General features: G+C 47.8%; 2 protein-coding genes across 5 annotated transcripts in view; one reads left to right on the forward strand and one right to left on the reverse strand.

The window, feature by feature from the left end:
• Positions 1-6927, reverse strand: part of SEC24C (SEC24 homolog C, COPII coat complex component) — a 31135-nt gene extending 24208 nt beyond the window's left edge. For 2 of the 3 annotated variants that reach the window (XM_053586094.1, XM_053586092.1), the window contains exons 1-3: positions 6832-6927; positions 4642-4841; positions 805-940 (exon numbers count right to left, since the gene is read on the reverse strand). In XM_053586094.1, coding sequence (XP_053442069.1) covers positions 805-940; positions 4642-4813 — 308 coding nt within the window. In that variant the 5' untranslated portion in view covers positions 4814-4841; positions 6832-6927. Of the gene's footprint in view, positions 1-804; positions 941-4641; positions 4842-6758 lie in introns of all 3 variants that reach the window. The other variant, XM_053586093.1, reaches the window with a different exon arrangement.
• Positions 6928-13619: 6692 nt separating this feature from the next.
• On the forward strand, positions 13620-23857 carry SYNPO2L (synaptopodin 2 like). 2 transcript variants are annotated; one of them, XM_053586095.1, is made up of 4 exons: positions 13620-13878; positions 15552-15703; positions 16416-16930; positions 21287-23857. In XM_053586095.1, the coding sequence occupies exons 1-4, from the start codon at positions 13774-13776 to the stop codon at positions 23449-23451; spliced, it is 2937 nt and encodes a 978-aa protein (XP_053442070.1). In that variant the 5' UTR covers positions 13620-13773; the 3' UTR covers positions 23452-23857. The 2 variants fall into 2 exon arrangements, with proteins under 2 accessions (XP_053442070.1, XP_053442071.1); XM_053586096.1 differs by lacking the exons at positions 13620-13878; positions 15552-15703; positions 16416-16930 and adding an exon at positions 18117-18961.
• The last annotated feature ends 649 nt before the right edge of the window (positions 23858-24506 follow it).

The following is a 24506-nucleotide window of genomic DNA, read 5'->3' on the forward strand; positions in this document are numbered from 1 at the left end:
AAACAAACCATACTTCAACAGAGATGATTGCCATCCTAAATGAACTTCCATGCTAAAATGGGTTTATTGGGTAATATACCACCAAAGTTTTCATTATTTATGTGATTTTCCCTGGAATATCTTTTGGTTCATAAGTGGTCGTACCCAAACTTAACCAATCAGTCCTACTTAGTGGCTAGTTTAGCAAAAAGTCAGAGGAAACATAAATAATCCCGGGGTCCCCTCTTCCCATTTCTCCCTTGGAGTAGGATCAGTAGCTATACATCCATTATTGAAGATATATGTCTGCTAACGAAAAAATTTCAAGTTCGCAGACAATGAACAATCAGTACTAAGAAATCAAGTACTAAGATGGGTCAATAATCCACAGGGCTGGACATGAGCAGCACCTGCAACTTGGATAAAAAGAAGACAAAAGGCGGCACCTGTGGCTCAGTCGGTAAGGTGCCGGCCCCATATACCAAGGGTGGCGGGTTCAAACCCGGCCCCGCCCAAACTGCAACAAAAAAATAGCCGGGCGTTGTGGCGGGCGCCTGTAGTCCCAGCTACTCGGGAGGCTGAGGCAAGAGAATCGCTTAAGCCCAGGAGTTGGAGGTTGCTGTGACCTGTGTGATGCCATGGCACTCTACCTAGGGCCATAAAGTGAAACTCTGTCTCTACAAAAAAAAAAAAAAGACAAAAACACAGAAAGGGTAAAGGAAAGAAAAAAGGGATCTACAAGAAAGGCAAAGGAAAAAGACCTCCACACATTCCTAACCTTTCTACTTTTCATCACATCAACTCTAAGTTGACCCGAGTACATACCTTTGCATCTGAACAGCAGAACTTGGCCCATTCTGTACATCTCCTTGGCCAAACTGGCTATATGCAGCCTGGCCACAAGGGGCCTGTGCTGTTGAGGTTGAAGGTGCCCCTGAGGAAGGTGGGGCTCTTGACATACCTGAGGGTAAAAGTCAGAAACTAAATTATTGGGAAATAACTTTCTCCTCCACCCTGAGCCAAGAATGCAAAGCAAGGATCAAAAAGCTCAGACCTGGGCGGCGCCTGTGGCTCAACGGGTAGGGCGCCGGTCCCATATGCCGGAGGTGGTGGGTTCAAGCCCAGCCCCGGCCAAAAAAAAAAAAAAAAAAAAAAAAAAGCTCAGACCTTCACCAACCCAATAACACAGCTTAAAAGAGGAAAGGGTGCTATCAACATGCATTTCCAGCTACAGCACATTCTGAACATGGACATCCAACAGACATGTTCCTAGATAGTCATCTTAGGACTGAAGCTGTAGCCAGAGCTACAAAACTATGGAGCCTTTCTGTCATCATCTACTCTTACACTTAATCCAGGACAGACTAACATTCTTATCCTAGACAAAAAGTCAGTACTCTTAAGGAAAAGATCTAACTCCAGAACTCAGAAACTTGGAGTCTATACAAGAAAGATAGCATAGAAGGATGACCAAGCAACAAACTGAGCTAGGGTGCAAAGAAAGGTAGCTCTTGTCCAGGCGCGGTGGTGCACACCTGTAATCCCAGCACCCTGGGAGGCTAAGGCAGGTAGATTGCCTAAGCTCAGCCTGAGCAAGAGCAAGACCCCATCTTAAAAAAACTAGTTGGGTGTTGTGGCAAGTGACTGTAGTTTCAGCTACTGGGGAGGCTGAGGCAAGAGGATTACTTGAGCCCAAGAGTTTGAGGTTGCAGTGAGCTATGACACCATTGACACTCTAACCAGGGTGACAGAGTAAGACTCTGTCTCAAAAAAAAATTTTTTTTTCCTTTTAAATTTGTGGTGAGAAGCTGGGCTCAGTGGCTCATGGGAGGCCAAGGCAGTGGACTGCTTAAGCTTAGGAGTTTGAGACCAGCCTGAGCAAGAGCAAGACCCAGTCTCTAAAAAAAGTAATTGGGGGCAGTGCCTGTGGCTCAGTGGGCGGGGCGCCGGCCCCATATACCGAGGGTGGCAGGTTCAAACCCAGCCCCGGCCAAACTGCAATAAAAAAAAAATAGCCGGGCGTTGTGGTGGGCGCCTGTAGTCCCAGCTACTCGGGAGGCTGAGGCAGGAGAATGGCTTAAGCCCAGGAGTTGGAGGTTGCTGTGAGCTGTGTGACGCCACGGCACTCTACTGAGGGCAATAAAGTGAAACTCTGTCTCTACAACAAAAAAACATAAAAAAATAATTGAGGGGCGGCGCCTGTGGCTCAGTCGGTAAGGCCCCAGCCCCATATACTGAGGGTGGCGGGTTCAGACCCAGCCCCGACCAAACTGCAACCAAAAAATAGCCGGGTGTTGTGGCAGCCTCCCAAGTAGCTAAAACTACAGGTGCCTGCCGCAATGCCCGGCTATTTTTTTTTGTTTGTTTTGTTTTGTTTTTTGAGACAGTCTCACTTATCACCCTCCATAGAGCTGTGGTGTCACAGCTCAAAGCAATATCAAACTCATGGGCTCAAGCAATTCTCTTGTCCCAGCTTCCCGAGTAGCTAGGACTATAGGCACCCACCACAACGCCCGGCTCACCACAACCTCAAATTCTTGGGCCCAGCTATTTTTCAAGATAAGGTCTTGTTCTGGCTGAGGCTGATCTCAAACCTGTGAGCTCAGGCAATCCATCTGCCTGGGCCTCCCAAGTGCTGCAATTACAGCCATGAGCCACTGAACCCACCATAGACCTTGTTTCTTTCCTTCTTTTTTTTTTTAAATAGTCTCACTCTGTCACCCTAAGTAGAATGCCGTGGCATCGTAACTCACAGCAAACTCCTGGGCTCAAACAATCCTCTTGCCTCAGCCTCTTGAGTAGCTGGGACTACAGAAACCTGCCACAACACTCAGCTAGTTTTTCTATTTTAGTAGAGATGGGGTCTCGCTCTTACACAGGCTGGTCTCAAACTCCTGAATTCAGTCAATCCACCTGCCTTGGCCTCCCAGAGTGCTATGATTAGAAGCCTGAGCTACCGTGCCCTGCCTACGAGACTTTCCATCTAACAGTTCAGTCAGGACAACTAGTCTGTCCTCCCATTAGTGGTGTCACCTATGTCCTCACAAAAGCTACACTCCATCCTTTCCATTCATCAGAGCTGCCATCAAAGCTACTTCATCTTTCCCACAGGAAATGAGGGAAGAAAATAATTAGTTAGTTGGCCCATCACTTTTGAAATGTTCATGAGCTCTGTCCACATAATTGTTTTTTCTTCTTTTTTTTTTGAGATAAGAGTCTTACTTTCTTGCCCCCCAGCAGAGTGCCCTGGCATCATAGTTCAGAGCAACCTCAAACTCTTGGGCTCAAGTGATCCTCCTGACTCAGCCTCCCAAATAGCTAGGACCACAGGAACCCACCACAATGCCCAGCTATTTTTTTTTTTTTTCCAGATGGGCCATTTTCTCCCATTTCTGACTCCTCATTTCTTAACCCTTTTTTTTTACTTAATTTTTTTTTTTTTTGAGACAGAATCTCACTTTGTCGCTGCCCCCAGTAGAAAGCCCTGGCATCTGAACAGTGCCTGTGGCTCAGTGGGTAGGGTGCTGGCCCCATATACTGAGGGTGGCAGGTTTGAACCCAGCCCTGGCCAAACTGCAACAAAAAATAGCCGGGCATTGTGGCGGGAGCCTGTAGTCCCAGCTACCTGGGAGGCTGAGGCAAGATAATCACTTAAGCCCAGGAGTTTAAGGTTGCTGTGAGCTGTGACACCACAGGACTCTACCAAGGGTGACATAGTGAGACTCTGTCTCAAAAAAAGAAAATAAAAGTAAAAATAAATAAATAAATAAAGCACCCCTGGAAAATCTGTAGAATACCAGCTGCTCTTCTTGAAAAAGTAAGTAATATAAAAGTCAAACACTAAACCTTAAGCAGCATCAGATTAGTCTTTTCTTACTGCCCTGATATTACAGAGCATCAAAGAAACAGTAAATTCAATAAAGGAAAAGGAATGATTTCATAAAAAGATATGAGAGGCACCAAAAGTCATGCACACAAATACACTTTTCATCTATGAACTTGCCCCAGAGTCATTTATAGATAGAACCAGCAATCCAATGAGAAGCACTCTCAATACATTTGATGAACAAGTGATTTCAAGGAGACTTTAACCTGGCTATAGACTCCGAAGGAGTTGTGACCACAACCCTTCCAGAAAGTCATCTGCCACTGAACCTGGAACATGTGCTCCCACTAAGTATCTTTTTTTTTTTTTGAGGCAGAGTCTCACCTTATCACCCTCGGTAGAATGCCCCGGCGTTACAGCTCACTGCAACCCCCTTCTCCTGAGCTTAGGCGATTCTCTTGCCTCAGCCTCCCAAGTAGCTGGGACCATAGGCGCCCACCACAACACCCGGCTATTTTTTGTTGCAGTTTGGCTGGAGCCGTGTTCGAATCCTCAGTATATGGGGCCGACGCCCTACCCACTGAGCCACAGATGCCACCCATCACTAAGTATCTTAACACAGAAACAGATCACCCTATCTAAAAAATGGGAAAGGACAGACTGTCCACAGAGCTCTCAATTACAGAGACCAAGCACTATCCACAGGGCTCTCAATTACAGATTTGTGTTCCTCAATAGTCACCCAAACTCTCCAGGCAACTTAGCTAGAGCAAACAACCCAACATGAAGACACTGCTGATTTCTTTCCCTAGTTCAAAGGAAACTTAGAAATATACCTTGGGGAGATGTTTGCTGATAGCCTGGTACTGGGCCATTATAGGCTCCAAAGGGAGTGGGGGGCGCTGTGGACCCTGATTGCCCACCATAGCTGGATTGATGATACCCTGGGTAGATCGGCTGCGGCTGCCCAAATGGCGGCACAGGTGGAGCTGACTGGTTGACGTTCATAATGAAAGCATCCCCGATTTGATCTCACCTAGTAAAGGAGAGAGCAAAAAGAAATTAGTCAAAAGGAACTTTCTTAAGCAGCAGTTCTCAACCTGTGGGTTGTGACCCCTTTGGGGGTTGAACGACCCTTTCTCAGGGGTCACCTAAATACATCCTGCATATCAGATATTTACTTACAATTCATAACAGTAGCAAAATTACAGTTATGAAGAGCAACGAAAATAATTTTGTGGTTGGGGGTCACCATAACATGAGGAACTGTATTAAAGGGTCGAGGGATTAGGAAGGTTGAGAAACACTGTTCTAAAGAGAGAGTAACTAACAAAGGCAGGAAGAAGTGATAACAAGAAATTGATCTAATCAAGGAGGGATCGGTTTAATTATTCCTACACTACACAGGATCTTTGTAATTTTCTGCCCCAGCCAGTCCCAGATTACCTCCTAAAAGCAAGGATTTTGTTACTGTGAATCTTACTCTTTGTCACTGCCAAGAGGGTATAAATTCAATTTCAGATAGGTATCATCCACTGGAATGGAGCAGCAGTCTCCATTCCCCAGTGATATGATTTCTACTGTCTAGTTACATAAGGAGTCCTATGGCTGATGAGTTACCATGATGCTACAGGTAAATGAAACAATGAAATACTTTCCATTCATTCACTCTAGCATCCATTCATCCATTCATTCAGCAAACACTGAGTACCCTCTAGTGTGCTAGTCATTTTAAATCACTCGGGCTAAATGTCTAAAACACATCAGTGAACATTTTTCCTCCACAAAGACACATTTAGAGTAACTGATTTAGAGAAATGACATTCTTTGGCTAAACTGCCATAATCCAAATGCTACTCCAACCCCAGTCTTTCTACCAAAAGAGTGAATGGACCTTAAAACTGAAGGATTAAAATCAAGAAATGTAAAGGACACCTGAAAACTCTTGCAAGGCAACAGAGTAGAACTGAGTGGAGGCCAGGATCAAAAACTTCTTCACATAACGTACGGAAACAATTCAAGAATCACTGGCAAAGTTAGATTTCAGAGAAAAGATCACTTATCTTACTCTTCCAGCAGAAGACTGCAAGTATTCTAATCCCAATGTACTTCTCCAACACTCCTGTTTCTTCTCCCCTTATAAGACTGTCATGAAACTAGGCCATCATCAAAATTATTACAATCTTGCTCAGTCAACAGAGGAGTGAATGAGGGTGCCTTTCTAGGTAGGGTTTTTCCAAGAAGAAAACTATCTAATTACACAACCTTATCATTTCGATAGGCTTCCTATACACAGACGTGGCCCAGGAGGCAGGAGCGCTCACAGTTGCTGCAGTGGAACAACAGGCCTCACCCCTTTGCTAGGAAAGGCCATCTTTACTAAGAAAAGCTGAGCTGTTCTGGACTAGAACTCTTCAAACTCGAGGCCATCTCGGTAGCTGTCCTTCCAAATCCTAAACCTTACACAGGTCACTGACATTAAGCTTGACAGATGTTCCTCTTCCTTTATCTTTCTGAAGTCGGGAGGAGGGGTAAGGAAAGGAGCTTCTTCTCCAGGAAATAATCTTCTCAAACACACCCAAGAGCCTGGAGTCAGGCTCAAGTCTCAACTCTATTCTGGGTGGACAGCCGAGGGTGACAACCCAAGGGGGCGGAGCTAGCTTCCTAAAACTCTGAAAGTAGTCAAGCTCTGGAGGCTGGGAGTGCCGAGGATCGAGACCAGGAAGCCAAGAAGCCACTTTACAGAGCCATGATAAAACGGGGGCTGGTCTGTTAAGCATAGAGACCAAGCGTCTTGTGCCCTCCAACAGGCTCCGGGCAGGAAGCGGGAGCCGGAATCTGGGCCGGGAGGCGAAGGGAGGATCTAGGACCGATCCCGAACAGTGGATGCGTCAGGTGAGGGTCTCTTCCCGGGCCCCACCCCCAGGCTCCTCCCTTTTTTCTGAAATCGTACCCCGATCTGGCCAGTAATACCCTGGCCTCTCCTTTGCTTTCCTACACACAAACCACCCGATGCCACTCCTCACCCGGCTCCAGATCCAGGTTCGACTTCGTTCCTAACGTCAAGGCTCCCAGGCTCCACTTCCGGTTCCGAGGGAGCCTTCGCATCACCCCCGGAAGTTCCTCCCCCATGCTCCACGGCTAGGCCACTCCTTCTGCCACGTCGGCATTAAGCACGCATTCAGAAACCCGGATGCTGCGCATGCGCACCTTCCCTTTTTCAGCATGGCAGCCTTTGGGCCGTTCTCTTGAGTTTTAAGCATCTTCCCTTTTTTTTCTTTTTCAGATATAAAAAAAAGTCTCACCAACTGAATTGCGATTAAAAAGGCTGAGTCAAACTATATTTAGTAATCCCCTTCAGTCCACCTTTGACGTATTAAGTGACCTCTGATCTAGAGCCTTGTCATTTCCTGTTGACCCCTGACCCCATTGATTTCCGTTCTCTAGTCTGATCTCACCCGTGACCTTTGCTGGCCAAGAAATTTGCGAAAAGCTTCGTGGTAATAAAAGGCACTAACTCTGCCATCAGGCTGCGTGCATGGGTCGAGTTCTGGTCTCTAGCTTGGGCACCTGGTTCTGTAAAATGAGATAATGTAATAATAATACCCATCTAAGAGCTTGACAGGATGGAATTAGGTCACATAGGTGCTTGACGTCATACTAAGTGCTCAGTAAAGATCAATTGATTAAACATTTTTTTTTTTTTTTTTTTTTTGGCCGGGGCTGGGTTTGAACCCGCCACCTCTGGCATATGGGACCGGCGCCCTACCCGCTGAGCCACAGGTGCCGCCCGATTAAACATTTTTATACAGCACCGTCACTTAGATGTAGATGACATTGGAGGTGTTTTTTTCCCATATACATAAAATCATTTAAGCCTTTTAATATTAGCTATTCACTTAATTTTTTGAGCATTGCTGTGTGCCAGGCCATGAGTTCTGGAAATATAATATTGCCCTCATATTGTTGACAATACATATTAGTCTGAGACAGAGTGGTTCATTCATTGAAAAATTTGTATGTTAGGGAGGCATCAGTGGCTCAGTCGGTAAGGCGCCGGCCCCATATACCGAGGGTGGCAGGTTCAAACCCAACCCCGGCCGAACTGCAACCAAAAAATAGCCGGGCATTGTGGTGGGCGCCTGTAGTCCCAGCTGCTCAGGAGGCTGAGGCAAGAGAATTGCTTAAGCCCAGGAGTTGGAGGTTGCTGTGAGCTGTGTGATGCCATGGCACTCTACCCAGGGCCATAAAGTGAAACTCTGTCTCCACAAAAAAAAAAAAGAAAGAAAAACTTGTATGTTAGTCTTTGCTGGAAGTTATATTAGGCATTGAGGAAACAGATTATTCCTGTTATCAGTATATAATTGAGGTCAGTGGTTCTCAAAGTGTGATCCTGGGATCAACAGTATCAGTATCAGCCCATGTGGTGGCTGTGCCTGTAATCCTAGCTCTCTGGAAGGCCAAGGCAGGAGGATCACTTTAGGTCAGGAATTTGAGGTTGCTATGAGCTAGGCTGAGGCCAGGGCACTTCAGCCCAGGCAATTGACTGAGACTCCGTCTAAAAAAAAAAAAAAAGGCTAGGCACAGTGGCTCACACCTGTAATCCTAGCACTCTGGGAAGCCAAGAAGGCCAATCTATGGATTGCTTGAGCTCAGGAGTTCAAGACTGAACATTCATATATTAAGAATAAGATGGAGTCTGTGAGGCTAAGGCAGACATGATGAGGCTGGTCTGACTGGTTTAGGTTCTGCCTGACCTTCACCCCCTGTCTCCCATTCTTAATATTTTGTAGCTCCCACCCTAAAGATGCCTATTTAGAGTAGTTTAGTTGGATTGATTTAGGGGATTAACTTTTGAATTGAAATGTTGTTTGGGTCACAGGTTATACTGATTATTGTTTACTATGGGTCCTGGGTTCTGCCAATTATTGTTTAAGACAAGGGTTAACATGGTCTTCACCTTGAACTCAAAAGTATAAAAGTGTAGTTTTAAAAATGAAAGATAAAAACAGTCTTGGAGAGGCTACTCTCACTGTTCTCCAGAATCCTGGCCTTCTGACAAAGTTCAGGGGACCTATCCCCATCTCTGCAAATTGGCTGAGAGTGACAAGCAGCCAGACACTCTTTGGTAACAAGACCAGCCTGAGCAAGAGCAAGAACCGGTCTCTAAAACCTAGCCAGGCATTGTGGCAAGCACCTGTAGTACCAGCTACTTGGGAGGGTGGATTGGGCACAAGCACAAGAGGATTGCTTGTGCCCAAGAGTTTAAGGTTGCTGTGAGCTATGATGCCATAGCATTCTACTGAGGGTGACAAAGTAAGATTCTGTCTCAAAACAAAAAAAAAGTAGCAGTATAGGGCGGCACCTGTGGCTCAGTGGGTAGGGCACCGGCCCCATATACCGAGGGTGGCAGGTTCAAACCCCGCCCAGGCCGAACTGCAACAACAACAAAAAATACCTGGGCGTCGTGGCGGGCGCCTGTTGTCCCAGCTACTCGGGAGGCTGAGGCAAGAGAATCACCTAAGCCCAGGAGTTGGAAGTTGCTATGAGCAGTGTGATGCCATGGCACTCTCTCTGAGGACAATAAAGTGAGACTCTGTCTCTACAAAAAAACAAAAAACAAAACTAGCAGTATCACCTGGGAACTTGTTAGAAATGCAAATTTCAGGACTCCTCCTCCCCTAGATATATCTAGTCAGAAATTCCAGAGGTGGGGTCCAGCTGTTGCCTGACCAAGCCAGTCAATAGAGAAGCAGATAAGAGATGAACAATTCCATCTTTATTTACAGAAAAACCAGTAATTCTGGAGAACAGTAAGGATATCTCCTCAAAGAGCTATTCTGCTCTCTTGTTTCCCTTTGTTGCTTTTATATTCTCATAGTAAAAGCAAGCATCAGCAATGTTATTACTTATCATAGTATTCATTACACAGATTCTTCATTACAGGTTACACAATATCCCCTTATCTTAAAGTAGTAAAACCTTCAAAGTATTTTTACTCTAGAGTAAATGTATAGTTAGTCACTACTGTACTAAGTGTATTACTAAGTGCATTACTCATTGCACTTCGTACTCTGGGTCCTTGACCAGCACCATGATCCTTGGAATGACCAGTTTCCTAACTTTATCTATGACCTTGTACACGAATAAACAACTTCAAATGGCAGCACAAGAGCTAATCTGGCCCTGCCCTTACCTGTTCAGCAGCACCCTGTGTGTAATGGTTATTTTGTTTTTGTTTTGTTTTGTTTTGTTTTTGAGACAAAGTCTCACTATGTGGCCCTCGGTAGAGTGCTATGACATCACAGCTCACAGCAGCCTCCACTCTTGGGCTTAAGTGATTCTCTTGCCTCAGCCTCCTAAGTAGCTGGGACTACAGGTACCCGCCACAACACCCAGCTATTTTTTTGTTGCAATTGTCATTGTTGTTTAGCAGGCCCAGGCTGGGTTTGAACCCTCCAGCCTTGGTGTATGTGGCCAGCACTGTAACCACTGAGCTAGGAGGGCCAAGCCATAATGGTTATTTTGGATAACAATGGCTGCCATCACAGCAAGCTATAGTTTAACAAGCCCTCTAGGGGATTTCATTGCCCACAAAATATTGGAAACCATTGATCTAGATGAATAGTTTATGAAATTCAACTAACATTTGTTGAGTACCTGCTCTAGGTTGGGCCCTCTGCTACGCACTTTGACGTGATTATCCCACTTCATTGTCATATCAGTATAGGAAAACAGGTATCCTCTGTCTTGCTTACATTGTACCCCTGGTAAGTGATAGATCATAGATTTATAGTTTTTTGAGGATAGAGGCTGATGTGTTGCATTTCATTGACTTCTGTAGCTCCAGTCAGTGATTTTTCAGCCTTGGTTGCACATTAAAATCATCTTACTGGGCAGCGCTTGTGGCTTAGTGAGCAGGGCACCGGCCCCATATACCAAGGGTGGCAGGTTCAAACCCGGCCCTGGTCAAACTGCAACAAAAAAATAGCCAGGCGTTGTGGCAGGCGCCTGTAGTCCCAGCTACTCGGGAGGCTGAGGCAGGAGAATTGCCTAAGCTCAGGAGTTAGAGGTTGCTGTGAGCTGTGTGACGCCATGGCACTCTACCGAGGGCAATAAAGTGAAACTCTGTCTCTACAAAAAAAAACAAACAAACCAATACTGGGGGCTTGGTGCCTGTAGTTCAGTGGCTAATGCGCCAGCCACATACACCGCAGCAGACGGGTTCAGCTCCAGCCTGGGCCTGCCAAACAACAATGACAACTACAAACAAAAAATAGCTGGGTATTGTGGCTGGCATCTGTAGTCCCAGCTACATGGGAGGCTGAGGCAAGTGAATCGCCTAAGCCCAAGAGTTTGAGGCTGCTGTGAGCTGTGATGCCACAGCACTCTACCCAGGGCAACATAGTGAGACTCTGTCTCAAATTAAAAAAAAAAATACCAATACTGGGTAAACAGACCAATAAAATTAAAATCCTAAGGCTGAGGCCTTGGGGTGGGGGTAAACTGTATAAAATTTTGTGACACAATCATCTAATCCCATACAATACTATCTTTTTTATTTTTAAGAGATAGAATTTGGCTCTGTCACCCAGACTGGAGTGTAGTGGCACAATCATAACTCACTACAACCTCCAACTCCTGGGCTCAAGCCATTCTCCTGCCTCAGCCTCCTGAGTACCTAGAACCACAAGTGCATACCACCATGGCAGGCTAATTCTTTTTATTTTTTGTGGAGATTGGAGTCTTGCTATGTTGCCTGGATTGATCTCAAAACTCCTGGCCTCACAAAGTGCTGAGATTACAGGCACGAGTTACCATACCCAGCCTACACTATCTTATTTTAGGGAGTTAGTAGCTTTAAAAGTTTTCTAGTTGAGGGCCAGGTATGGTAGTTCTCACCTGTAATCCTCGCACTCTGGGAAGTTGAGGCAGGAGGTGCATTGCTTGAGCTTAGAACTTCAAGACCAGCCTGAGCAAGAGTGAGACCTGGTCTCTACTAAAAATCAAAAAATTAGCTGGGCGTTGTGGCAGACTCCTGTAGTCCCAGCTATTTAGGAGGCTAAGGCAAGAGGATTGCTCAAGTCCAGCAGTTTGAGGTTGCTGTGAGCTAGATGACCCCATGACACTCTACCCAGGGCAATAGAATGAGACTCAGTTTCAAAAAAAAACAGAGTTTTCCAGAAGATTATATCATGCACTTCAGATTAATTGAAAGCCACTGGTATAGCACAACTCCCATATAGGTAACATTCAATAATTATGTTTGAATGGTGAATGCATGAACATTTAGATCTTTTTACTGATGAGACCAAGTGACTGCCTGAGGTCACACAGCTAATAAATGATGGAATAAGAACTAAAATCATCCTGGTCTTCTAACCTGAAATTCCAAATGGTTTTTTTTTTGTTTGTTTGTTTGTTTTTGAGACAGAGTCTCACTTTGTCACCCTTCATAGAGTGCTGTGACATCACAGTTCACAGCAACCTTCAACTCTTGGGCTTAGGCGATCCTCTTGCCTCAGCCCCCCCGAGTAGCTGGGACTACAGGCGCCCACCACAACACCCAGCTATTTTTTGTTGCAGTTTGGCCAGGGCTGGGTTTGAACCCGCCACCCTCAGTATATAGGGCCGGCACCCTACCCACTGAGCCACTGAGCCACAGGCGCCATCCTGAAATTCCAAATGTTTTCTGTGACTACATCATACACTAAGGCAAACAGCATTTAGTGCGTTAGGGGAGCAGCTATTCCATAAAACAATATAGTCTTTGTAACTGTTACAGCACCAATAATGTTGTTTGTAAGTGAAAAAAGAGCTCTTAATGTGGAGCACATTCATGTAATGGAAACATAGAAATAAGTACAGATTTTATTTTATTTATTTATTTTTTTTTTTTGTGGTTTTTTTGGCCGGGGCTGGGTTTGAACCCGCCACCTCCGGCATATGGGACTGGCGCCCTACTCCTTGAGCCACAGGCACCGCCCATAAGTACAGATTTTATTAACATAAGTTAGCATGTTTACACACACCTGTCTGTGTCTACCTTTCCATAACAACCTATGTATTATGATAGGTAATTTAATTCAGCAAACATTTATTGAGTGCCCATTGTATCAGTCTTTACTATGTAGGCTGTTGATTGGTTGTTGTCCTTGCCCTCAACTTTCTCGATCTAGGAGGGAAGACAGGCAAATACACAAGCTATACCATTGGCTGAAAAATACAACATTAGAAATATGAACAAAATATATATGTTGCCCAGAGGAAGGAAGGATTAATTCTATAGGTGGGGAGTTGGGAGGTCAGGAGAGACTCATGGAAGAAGTAACAGTTCAACTGGAACAAGACTGATCAGAATTCCTCTATACAACACTGAGCACTGCAGCAGAATATAAATTTCCATTTTGATGAACAGGTATAATACATTCATAGAGCAAAGGCACTCTTTCCTGGAACCCTGGGACCTTGTAGAGTAAATCAAACCATTCTTTGCCAGCTCTGGAATTGAATCCCCCCTGCTGCCACTTTGAAATGGGCTTTGAGGGAAAGCAGTTGGAATTAGTCCATGATCCTATCAGTGAAGGTGCATCCCAGAAAGGGTGTACATTAAGTATAAAGCTAACAGTGAACTATGAGTCTTGAGTAAAAGGCTTATACTAGAAAATGAGGGACATGGAGGACAGAAGTGTGGACTATAATTAGCTCTACGAGTAACAGAGATGGGGGAAGGAGAAATACAGCCAGCAACTATTTTAAGCACAGCTCCGATTGACAGGACACATGTGCTGGACTGTACTGATCCCAGGGCTGAGTTGTCTGTTTGTGCTGTGTGGTATGGGTGGGGGGGAGGTCTGGGGCAGCAGGAACAGGACAGCTGGACAGGCAGGCTGGACGGGGTACCAGCACCTCAACTTCTCTCTCTGGGACACTGTCTAAACTCCAGGGGCCACAGGTCAAGCTGAGCGATGGGTGCTGAGGAGGAGGTGCTGGTCACACTATCAGGGGGAGCACCCTGGGGCTTCCGACTTCAGGGGGGGGCCGAGCAGAGGAAAGCCTTACAGGTGTCCAAGGTAAGGGAGAGCCCCTGAAATGAGGTTTCAGGGAAGGGGGAACTCAGTGGATCCTGGAAAGACTCATGTATTGGCCTGTGGGGGAGCTATGAAGAAGGGGTGGGTAGGTGGGTAGGGAAGCATGCTTAAATCTGGTAGAGGGAGTAGTGTCTGATCACAAGCTTTTTGTGGGGGGCTATGAAAAAAGAGAATTCCTGGATTCTAGGGAGCAGAGAAAAAGAAAGGCTCTAATTTCGTTCCCTACAACACCATAGTAGCTAATGTCCGGGTCTGGTCATCCCATGTTTGCTCTCCTGGCTATGTGCTTCTACACTAAACTCCAGGAATGTAGGGAAGCTAGTAATTCCTCTCTCTGACTAAACTGGTATATGATGAACTGAGGCTGTCTTGCCCAGCCCCGCCCTGCCCTGCCCATGAATGCTCCTCTTTTCCTGAGTCAGACCCTTTCTCTCACTGAGTTAGAATCTTTTAGTTGCTTAGGAGGGTTATAGCAAGATATGGCCCCTCAGATGAAGTCTTTGCCCTACAGGCTTAGTTTTCTTTCTTTCTTTTTTTTAGAGACACGGTCTCACTTTGTCACCCTCGGTAGAGTGCCATGGCGTCACAGCTTACGGCAACCTCCAGCTCTTGGGCTTAGGCAATTCTCTTGCCTCAGCCTCCCAAGTAGCTGGGACAACAGGCACTCGCCACAAAGCCCAGCTATTTTTTTGTTGCAGTTTGGCCCGGGCCGGGTTCAAACCCTCCACCCTCCGTATATGGGGCTAGCACCCTACTCACTGAGCCACAGGCGCCACCCCAGGCTTAGTTTTCTGAGCTGTAAAATATGGGTAATAATATTCTCTCAACCTGCTTCATAGAATCATCATTTTTTTTTCTTTTTTTGAGACAGACTCTCACTTTGTCACCCCTTAGTAGAGTGCCGTGGTGTCTTAGCTCACTGCAACCTACAACTCTTGGGTTCAAGTGATCCTCTTGCCTCAGCCTCTCAAGTTGCTGGAACTACAGGCGCTCGCCACAATAGCTGGCTATTTTTTAGAGATGGGGTTTTGCTCTGGCTCAGGCTTGTCTCGAACCTGTGAGCTCAGACATTTCACCTGCCTGGGGTCTCAAGTGCTGGGACTACAGATGTGAGCCACCACGCCCGGCCAGAACCAGTCTAATGATTAAATGTAATAATATATATAGCACCATTCCCAACATTTAGTAAGAAGTCAATAAATGGTAGTCACTACTTCTATTATTATTATTTTAACATATGTACGTGTGTGTGCACATGGCACACATATACACACATAATCACAATCTCCCAGGATCTGCTGGACTCCCTCCAATCTAGAATACTGTTCTAAATCTTGACCGTGTAATAACACTAGGGATTCCAAGGCCTAGAAGAAAAATATTGGCCAGTATTGATAAAACTTCCCCATGCAGTTTTCTCCAAGACTCTTTTATTCAGTGGTCACCCTTCCTCCCATCATGCAATGTGTCACTCCCTTCAATCTATGTACCTTCTTCCCTCTAGATAGTCCCCTTCAATTGAAGATCAATGTATCTCCCCACCCATCTTACTCTGCAAAGTAAAATCCCTTCACATGAGTCCTTCCTGTCCTTTCCTTTTGTTCTACTCTCTTTGAAGCCCTTCTTTATCTATAATCTCTCCTCCAACATCTCAGATCCGAAGACGTAGCCAGGCTGGCAGAGCAGGACTTCGAGAGAGGGACCAGCTGTTGGCAATCAATGGGGTCTCTTGTACCAGTCTCTCTCATGCCAGTGCCATGAGCCTCATTGATGCCTCAGGAAATCAGCTTGTCCTCACTGTGCGGCGGTATGGATCCCCTTCCCCTTATCTTTCCCTAGTCTAGAACTCCCATCTCCTGTCTCAGTTCTAACTCTCACTGGCCTGGCTTCAGAAACTAACAAGTACCTATTTCTGCTGATGCATTTCTGCTGGAGTGTGGATGTTTGTGTATGCCTCCCAAAGGGCTTGGGTGTATCTGCAATTAAGGGATGGGGCTGTCAAGTGGGTATATGGTTGATGTGCCTAGTTCAACCCCCGCCCCCCATGTCTCCTCTTCATCACATCTTCCTCTAAGCCCATTTTGTTTTTCTGTGAGACAAAGTTCCACTCTGTCACTCTGGGTAGAGTGATGTGGTGTCATCATAGCTCACAGCAACCTCAAATTCTTGGACCCAAGCAATTCTCTTGCCTCAGCCTCCCAAGTAGCTGGGACTACAGGCACCCACCATAATGCTAGGCTAATTTTTCTATTTTTAGTAGAGATGGGGTCTTGCTCTTGCTCAGGCTGGTCTTGAACTCCTGAACTCAAGCACTCTACACACCTCAACCTCCCAGAGTACTAGGATTATAGGCATCTAAGTACATTTGCCTCCCAGTTTGTTTTCGTACCTTCACTCTTCCCAGCCTATCCATTCCACTGTACACCAGTCCCCCCTTTCTCTTACCTCACCCCCTCCAGATCCCTCCAGCTGTCATTTTTCTAACCTATCTCTTAAGTTCTGTCATATTTTCCATCCAGGGTAGCAGATGAGGGGTCTGCGCGATCTCCATCCCCTGGTGAGCTTCGGGTGCTGTCACCCTTATCTCTGCTGAGTCCTGAACCCCCTGGTGCTCCAGTTCCCCAACCTCTTCAACCTGGGAGCCTTCGCTCACCTCCGGACAGTGAAGCTTACTATGGAGAGACAGACAGTGATGTCGATGGCACTGCCACCCTGGAAAAGCCCCGCCGGCCACGTCGCCGAGGCCCCACAAAACCCACCCCTCCAGGTGCCCCACCTGATGAGGTCTACCTGTCTGACAGCCCTGCAGAGCCAGCACCTACTATCCCTGGCCCTCCTGGCCAGGGTGACAGCCGTGTGAGCTCCCCATCTTGGGAGAATGGAGCAGCTCTTCAGCCACCACCAGCTGAGGCTCTGCTGTTACCCCATGGCCCGCTCCGGCCTGGCCCTCATCTCATCCCTATGGTGGGACCTGTTCCCCACCCAGTGGCAGAAGATCTTACTACCACCTATACCCAGAAGGCCAAGCAAGCCAGTGAGTGCATGAACCGTTTTTCCCCAGCCAGGATCCTTCAATCTAAGCTCTTACTCTACCTCTCCATAACCATACATTCTATCTACCTTATCCCTTAGATACAGTCTTGAGGACAAGAGGAAAGGAGTGATGACTAGAAGGGGAAGATAATTACTCTCGTGGTCCCCATTATTTTTATGTTTGAACCAATGTAACAAAAAGGTACAGGTGGCTCAATCCATCCCAGGAACAGGATAAAGAGGAAAGTTGGAAAGAGACATGAATAGATGAAAGGTTTGGTGGTTATTATTGTTACTGTTTGTCAGAATGGTGTATGGATGGGGTGAGGGCAGAGTACAGACACAGGGCAGGGAAGTATTTGGAAGGAGGACAGGCTATAGGAGGTCTTTACAGAGTTAATTGCAGGCATAGCATCAGAGCTACCTTTAAGTGAGTTCAGTTAGGATTCTTGGCAACTGGGAGGCTATGGGATAGTCATGAGATCCCTAGGAAGTGGTAGAGGGAGGGATCTTTGGTTTCTTATCTCAAGCAAGAATGTTAGCCTGGGCAGAAAAAGCCAGTTCCACTTATCTCAGATTCTTTGCTATTTTTGATATGAGCTAGAAGAGAACAAAGTCTAAGTGCGAAATTTTTCCCTGTTCTATGCCTCCCATGTCCCTCTCCCCTCTCATCACCCTGAAATTTCAGGATTCTTCCTCTGCTTTTTGTCTTTCTTTCCTCTGCTCCACCATTCTGATTTATTTATGTATTTGGTTTTTTGCGACAGAGTTTCACTCTGTTGCCCTGGGTAGACTGCTGTGGCATCATCCTAGCTCCCAGCAACCTCAAACTCTTGGGCTTGAGCAATCCTCCTGCCTCAGCCTCCTGAGCAGCTGGGATGACAGGCGTGCACACTATGCGCAGCTCCACCATTCTGATTCTTGTTTTTTTTTGGAGGGGGGGTTGTTGTTTTTTTTTTTTTTGTGACAGAGTCTCACTCTGTTGCCCTGGGTAGAGTGCTATGGTATCATACCTCACAGCAACCTCAAACTCTTGGGTTCAAGCGATTCTCTTGCCTCAGCCTCCCAAGTAGCTGGAACTACAGGTGACTGACACAATGCCTGGCTATTTTCACTCAGGCTCAGGCTGTTTTTTTGTTTGTTTGTTTGTTTGTTTTTATCACTTTATCATAGTAGAGTGCTGTGGCATTACAGCTCACAGCAACCTCCAGCTCTTGGGCTTAGGCGATTCTCTTGCCTCAGCCTCCCGAGTAACTAGGACCACAGGTGCCTGCCATAATGCCTGGCTATTTTTTTGTTGCAGTTTGGCTGGGGCCGGGTTCAAACCCACCACCCTCAGTATATGGGGCTGGTGCCCTACTAACTGAACCACAGGCACTGCCCCTCAGGCTGCTCTTGAACCCCTAAGCTCAGGCAATCCAATCGCTTCAGCCTCCCAAGTGCTAGAATTACAGGTGTCAGCCACTGTGCCCAGCCACCCTTCTGATTCTTGATCTGTAGATCAACTTGTGCCTCTAAGTTTGGAATAGAGGCTAAGAAATGACAGTTTAGTGTCTAACATCCCTGAGAGTCCCCAATATCCCACAAAGAAATTCCAGATGCATGCCCAGGATCACATACTATTCCCACATCTTAATTTAGCACCCCCCCTTACCATCATGCTGGGTAAGACTGTAGTTAGTGGCTCAGAGATATTTTTAGCCCAGCAGACCTCACTGTCCACTGGGGTGGGTTGGGGGAAGGGGGAGCAGGTGCTCATGTCCATCACACGGGGGCTTGTGGGGCAGCAGAGAGAAGGGAGGGGACCAGGGTCCCAAAATAGCTCAGTGAGCTCATTCAGCTGCCAGCTTTTGGGACAAGACAAAGGGGCTTTAAAAGGCGTGGGGGGTGGTTCCAGCTGGTCCTGCTCCAGCCAACACTGCCTTTCTCGGCATGGAGACCTTTGAGTCCATCAGCCAAGAGCCCCTCAGCCAAGCCAGCTGCGAGAAAGCCCCAGACCCAGTTCCTGAGATCCAGGACTCGTTCTATGCAGGTACTATACTCCCATATCTAAGAGAGTTCTGGGGTCTAGAATGAAGGGGAATACATGAACAGTTTAAGAAAGGCAGTCTCTGGGAAAGGTCTTATTCTCTTGTGCCTTCCTTTTTACTGTCCTCTTTCTCCTTTTCTCAAGAGAGTTTCAGTGCTTCTTTCTTAGTGATGCTATGGCCTCATGTCAAAGGGTTTTGTAACCACATGAGCTATAGAAAACGCCTTCGAACAGTGTATGAGACAGGTGTGAGCACATTATGAATACATGAAGGCACGCATGTGTGAGTCTGTGGGAGAAGATATATAAGAACAAGAAAGTGCCTACAGGTCCCCTGGTGTCAAAAAAGCTTTGACGGTAATGGTTACTCACAGTGGGCCATAGTGGTGTGTTAAGTGCTAAATTTATCTATATTATCCCACTTAATCCTAATAGAAATCCTACTGTAGTCATTACCACTTTCCTTTAAAGATGAGGAAACTGAACCTCATCGAGGTGAAGTAATTCTCCTAAGAGCCAAAAACCTGAACCAAACTCCGACTCCAGTGCCTGTTCTCTCATCCACAGTACTATTTGGTGGTGTACACATCGGGATTAGAGGAATAAGAGCACTGATTAGAAAGGAGCTTGGTGGGTGGCGCCTGTGGCTCAAAGTGGTAGGGCGCCAGTCCCATATGCCAGAGGTGGTGGGTTCAAGCCCAGCCCTGGCCGAAAACCACAAAAAAAAAAAAAAAGGAGCTTGGTATCTTGAGCGGAAAAGCAGATGGAATTTTGAGAATTTTTCAGGAGGAACTGAGGACTATGAACCAGAGAGGCAGGGTCTTAGCAGCAGGGCAGCCTCTTCCATTTCCTGGCCCCACCAACCCAGGCCCCATATCACCTGGGAAGCTCTGCCCTGATTCCCTTTAGCACACAGTCCTTGCACGCCTGCCTGGAAGTGGCTGCCAGAACTCTTTACCTAGAAGGCTTGAAAAATAAGGGGTAGTCCGGACCCCCAAAGAAGACTACCACACTACCATCCCCAACCTGGGGGACAGGAGAATATATTTAGCTGATGACCTTGAGGTATCCTAAAGATTTAGTTTGTCTTGGAGAACAGCACTCTGGTTTTTCCTGCAACTTGGATTCAAGGGATGTAAGCAAAGAGGAGTGCCCTGGCAGTTGGAAGGCCAAAATAGACTCTTAAATTTTGTCCTATTAGCAACAGGATCTCTACAGGGGGAAGTCTGAGAAGGGACACCTGGAGCATGTAGGTAGGTGTGTGAATGTTTTTGGGGGTTTGTTTTGTTTTGTTTTGAGACAGAGTCTCACTTTATCACCCTTGGTAGAGTACCATGGCATCACAGCTCACAGCAACCTCCAACTCCTGGGCTTAGGCAATTCTCTTGCCTCAGCCTCCTGAGTAGCTGGGACTACAGGCACCTGCCACAATGCCCGGCTATTTTTTGTTGCAGTTTGGCCGGGGCCGGGTTCAAACCCGCCACCCTCGGTATATGGGGCCGGCACCCTACTCACTGAGCCACAGACGCCACCCTGTGTGAATGTATTTGAGTGACTGTGTGGGCACATAAATATTTATACGTGTGTGTGAACTGAGATGTATGTAAGCTGGGGTATATGTGAATGAGAGAGAAAAGTACATAGGAGAAAGTATGCCTACAGGTGGCTTTCACTAGACTGCTATTCTTGTTGAAATGAAGTGTGATAGGAGTCATTCTGTGACTATTTATGATGTGGTCTGCATGATGGGGGTGGAATTGTGAAGGAAGATCCTCATTGCTAAGGGTCCTTTGTGTCCCTATCAGAGAAATAAGGAGTGGGAAGAGGGGATGAGTCCTAAACTGTGAGAAGTCTCCTAACATGTTCTCTGTGGTGGCAGAAAGGTGTCACTTCTCTTTTCTCTCCCTGGGACCTGCCTCATTTCTTTGCCTACTAAGGAGATTGACACATTTCCCCTTCCCCCCATTGCCAGTCAGGAATGGGAGGTAGGTGAGGAATGTGTGTGTAGGGATAAGAGCACATCTCTGGTAAGACAGGAGCAGAACAGAGCAAAGAGAAGATAGAGGATCTGTGGGCAGAGTAGTGTCAGGATAGCAGCTGGGCTCTAGCCTCCCTTTAACTATCCTTGGTTTTACCTTTCACCCTCTGCCCCCAAGTCAGAGGTCTTCGCCATAGGCAGGAGACATTGTGCTTCAGGCCAGTGAAAGACAGGAGGTAAGAGGTAGGAGGTGTGAGGGAGCTGGGTTCTGGGTAGAAGTCTTGGGGGAACAAGACTCAAGAACTGGCTGGGGAAGCCCCACTGACAGTTCTCCCTCTTGGCCTCTTCAGAATTGCAACGTGCAGAGAGCCTCCAAGAGAAAAGTGTGAAGGAAGCCAAGACCAAATGCCGGACCATTGCATCCTTGCTAACTGCAGCCCCTAACCCCCATTCCAAAGGGGTGCTTATGTTTAAGAAACGCCGGCAGAGAGCCAAGAAGTACACCCTAGTGAGCTTTGGTGCTGCTGCTGGGACAAGCGCCGAGGAGGAAGAAGACGGTGTTCCCCCCACGAGTGAGTCAGAGCTAGACGAAGAAACCTTCTCTGACGCCCGCAGCCTCACCAATCAGTGTGACTGGGACAGCCCCTATCTGGATATGGAGCTGGCCAGGGTGGGCTCAGGCAAAGCAGAGAGGCAGGGAGGGCAGCTGAGTGAGGCCTCTGGAAGAGGGGTCCAGCTCTTCGAACAGCAGCGCCAGCGCGCTGCCTCCAGCACCCAGGAGCTGGATAAGGTTGGCTCTGCAACCATCAGCAATGGGCTGGGGCTGCAGTCACCACCTCGAGCTCAGAGTGCTCCTCCAGACGCGGCTGTGGTCCCGCTCAGCCCTTTGCCGGCCCCAGTAGCCAGCCCCAGCCCCTTCCTCCCGAGTGGTGGAGCCCCCATTTCAGCTGCAAGCATCTTTAACAGGTCAGCCAGGCCCTTTATCCCGGGCTTACAAGGGCCGCGGTCGACCACCACCTCGATCATTTTCCGGCCCCTCGCCCCCAGGAGGGCGAATGAAAGCCTGGGAGGCCTCAGGCCCGCCCCACCCTCCTTCTTGTCCTCTCCGCAGGGGCCCGCCCCTCTGTCCAGCTTCACCTCAGGGGCTTTCAGCCACATGCCAGCCTCTGGTTCCGCCAGCACCTCACGCTCCTCGGGCCCTGTGGGCCCTGTGACGGCCACCAGCTCTCTGTACATCCCAGCCCCCAGTCGGCCTGTTACCCCAGGAGGAGCCCCCGAACCCCCAGCTGCTCCTAGCGCAGCTGCCATGACCTCGACCGCGTCTATCTTCTTGTCTGCACCTCTGAGAACCTCTGCACGCCTAGAGGCGCCCGCCGCAGGCCCAGCGGCCCCTGAGCCCCCCAGCGCCCGGGAGCAGCGCATCTCGGTGCCAGCTGCCCGCACCGGCATCCTGCAGGAGGCACGGCGCCGTGGTACTCGGAAGCAGATGTTCCGCCCGGGAAAAGAGGAGAAGAACTCGCCCAATCCCGAGCTGCTATCGCTGGTGCAGAACCTGGATGAAAAACCCAGGACCGGGGGTGCTGAGTCAGGTCCTGAGGAGGATGCTCTGAGCCTCGGGGCTGAAGCGTGCAACTTCCTGCAACCAGCTGGACCCAGGAATTACAAGACCCTGCCTCTCGTGACGTCTAAAACCCCGCCTCCAATGGATATCAAGGCCCCACCCCCTATGGCTCCTAAGACTCCACCTCCAGTGGCCCCTAAGCCACCATCTCGAGGGCTCCTCAATGGGCTAGTGAATGGGGCAGCCCATTCGGCTGGAATCCCTGAGCCACCAAGGTTTCAGGGAAGGGGTGGGGAGCTGTTTGCCAAACGGCAGAGCCGTGCAGATAGGTATGTGGTGGAAGCTACACCTGGTCCCAGCTTTGGCCCTGGGCCCAGAAGTCCTTCTCCTACCCCCTCACTACCTCCTTCCTGGAAGTATTCACCCAATATCCGGGCCCCACCTCCTATTGCTTACAACCCATTGCTCTCCCCCTTTTTCCCCCAGGCTACCCGAACTCTCCCAAATAAGGCCCAATCCCAGGGGCCTCGTGCAACCCCCAAGCAGGGCATTAAAGCTCTGGATTTCATGAGGCATCAGCCCTACCAACTTAAAACTGCCATGTTCTGTTTTGATGAGGTTCCCCCAACTCCTGGCCCCAACTCCTCAGGGCCTCCTAAAACTGCCCGAGTCCAGGAAATTCGCAGATTTTCCACTCCAGGGCCTCAGCCTACAGCAGAGCCCCTGGCTCCCACTGTGCTTGCACCCCGGGCAGCCACTATGCTGGATGAGCCCATCTGGAGGACAGAGCTGGCCTCAGCCCCTGTTCCTAGCACAGCCCATCCTCCAGAGTCTTCCAGGGGCGTCCAGGCTTCTCCCAGCTCTTGTGGCTTTCAGGTAGCCAGGCCCCGATTTTCAGCCACCAGAACAGGATTGCAGGCTCATGTGTGGAGGCCTGGGGCAGGACACCAGTGAGCAAGGTCCCAGGACCAAGGAGAGGTGGAACATTCAGTTCCTATAGTTGCTTCTCCTACCCTATCCCACCCCCTTTTCTCAGGCATCTGGAGGTTAAATTTCCTCCTGCCAGAAATAGTTTTGGAGTTGGTGGCCTATCCCCCAGCTTCCTCCTTGCTTCCCACCTCCCTAATGCTTTCCAACCTAGTATCTCTGCTTCAGTATCTTTGCTTCCCTTTTTCTCTGTTAAATATCCTTTCCTGTACCTTTGTCTGTATCTCCAGGCTTCTCTGCCCATATTCCTGCACATGTCTCTGTTTCTTCACATTTGTGCTTTTCCCTGTGGCCCTTGTTTTAATGTTCAGTGAGAAGCAAACAGAAGTTACCACTGGGACTTCAGGCAAGAAGCTCCACATCTGGAAGACAGTAGAGGGACTGACCTGTTTGCTTTAAGCCCTTCTCTACTCCTCACTCTGCTTTTCACCCTATAACGTTTTTTTTTTTTTTTTTTTTTTTTTTGGTTTTTGGCCAGGGCTAGGTTTGAACCTGCCACCTCCGGCATATGGGACCGGCGCCCTACTCCTTGAGCCACAGGCGCCACCCCTCACTCTGCTTTTCAAAAGCTTGGCTAGCATATGTCTGGGCCTGCATGAGCGTGTGTGAGTATGTGCAAGTGAGTGTGTGCACAGATGTGCTCTTTTGTCTGAGGCAAGAGTAATACCAGAGGTCTAAACAAAGACCCAATCTGAGTCTTCTCCTTGAACTGGTAGAAAGGTCACATATCCCCACAGAAAGCCTAGCGGGGAGAAAGAGATTCACTAGAGCAGCGGTTCTCAACCTATGGGTCACCACCCCTTAGGGGGTCAAATGACCCTTTCACAGGGGTTGCCTAAATACATCCTGCATATCCGATATTTACATTACGATTCATAACAGTAGCAAAATTACAGTTATGAAGTAGCAATGGAAATAATTTTGCGGTTGGGGATCACCACAACACGAGGAACTATGTTAAAGGGTCACAGCATTAGGAAAGTTGAGAACCACTGCACTAGAGAATAACTACTTAGAGACTG

Source organism: Nycticebus coucang, chromosome 3 (genome assembly GCF_027406575.1).
Source record: "Nycticebus coucang isolate mNycCou1 chromosome 3, mNycCou1.pri, whole genome shotgun sequence".
Classification (NCBI taxonomy): Eukaryota; Metazoa; Chordata; class Mammalia; order Primates; family Lorisidae; genus Nycticebus; species Nycticebus coucang.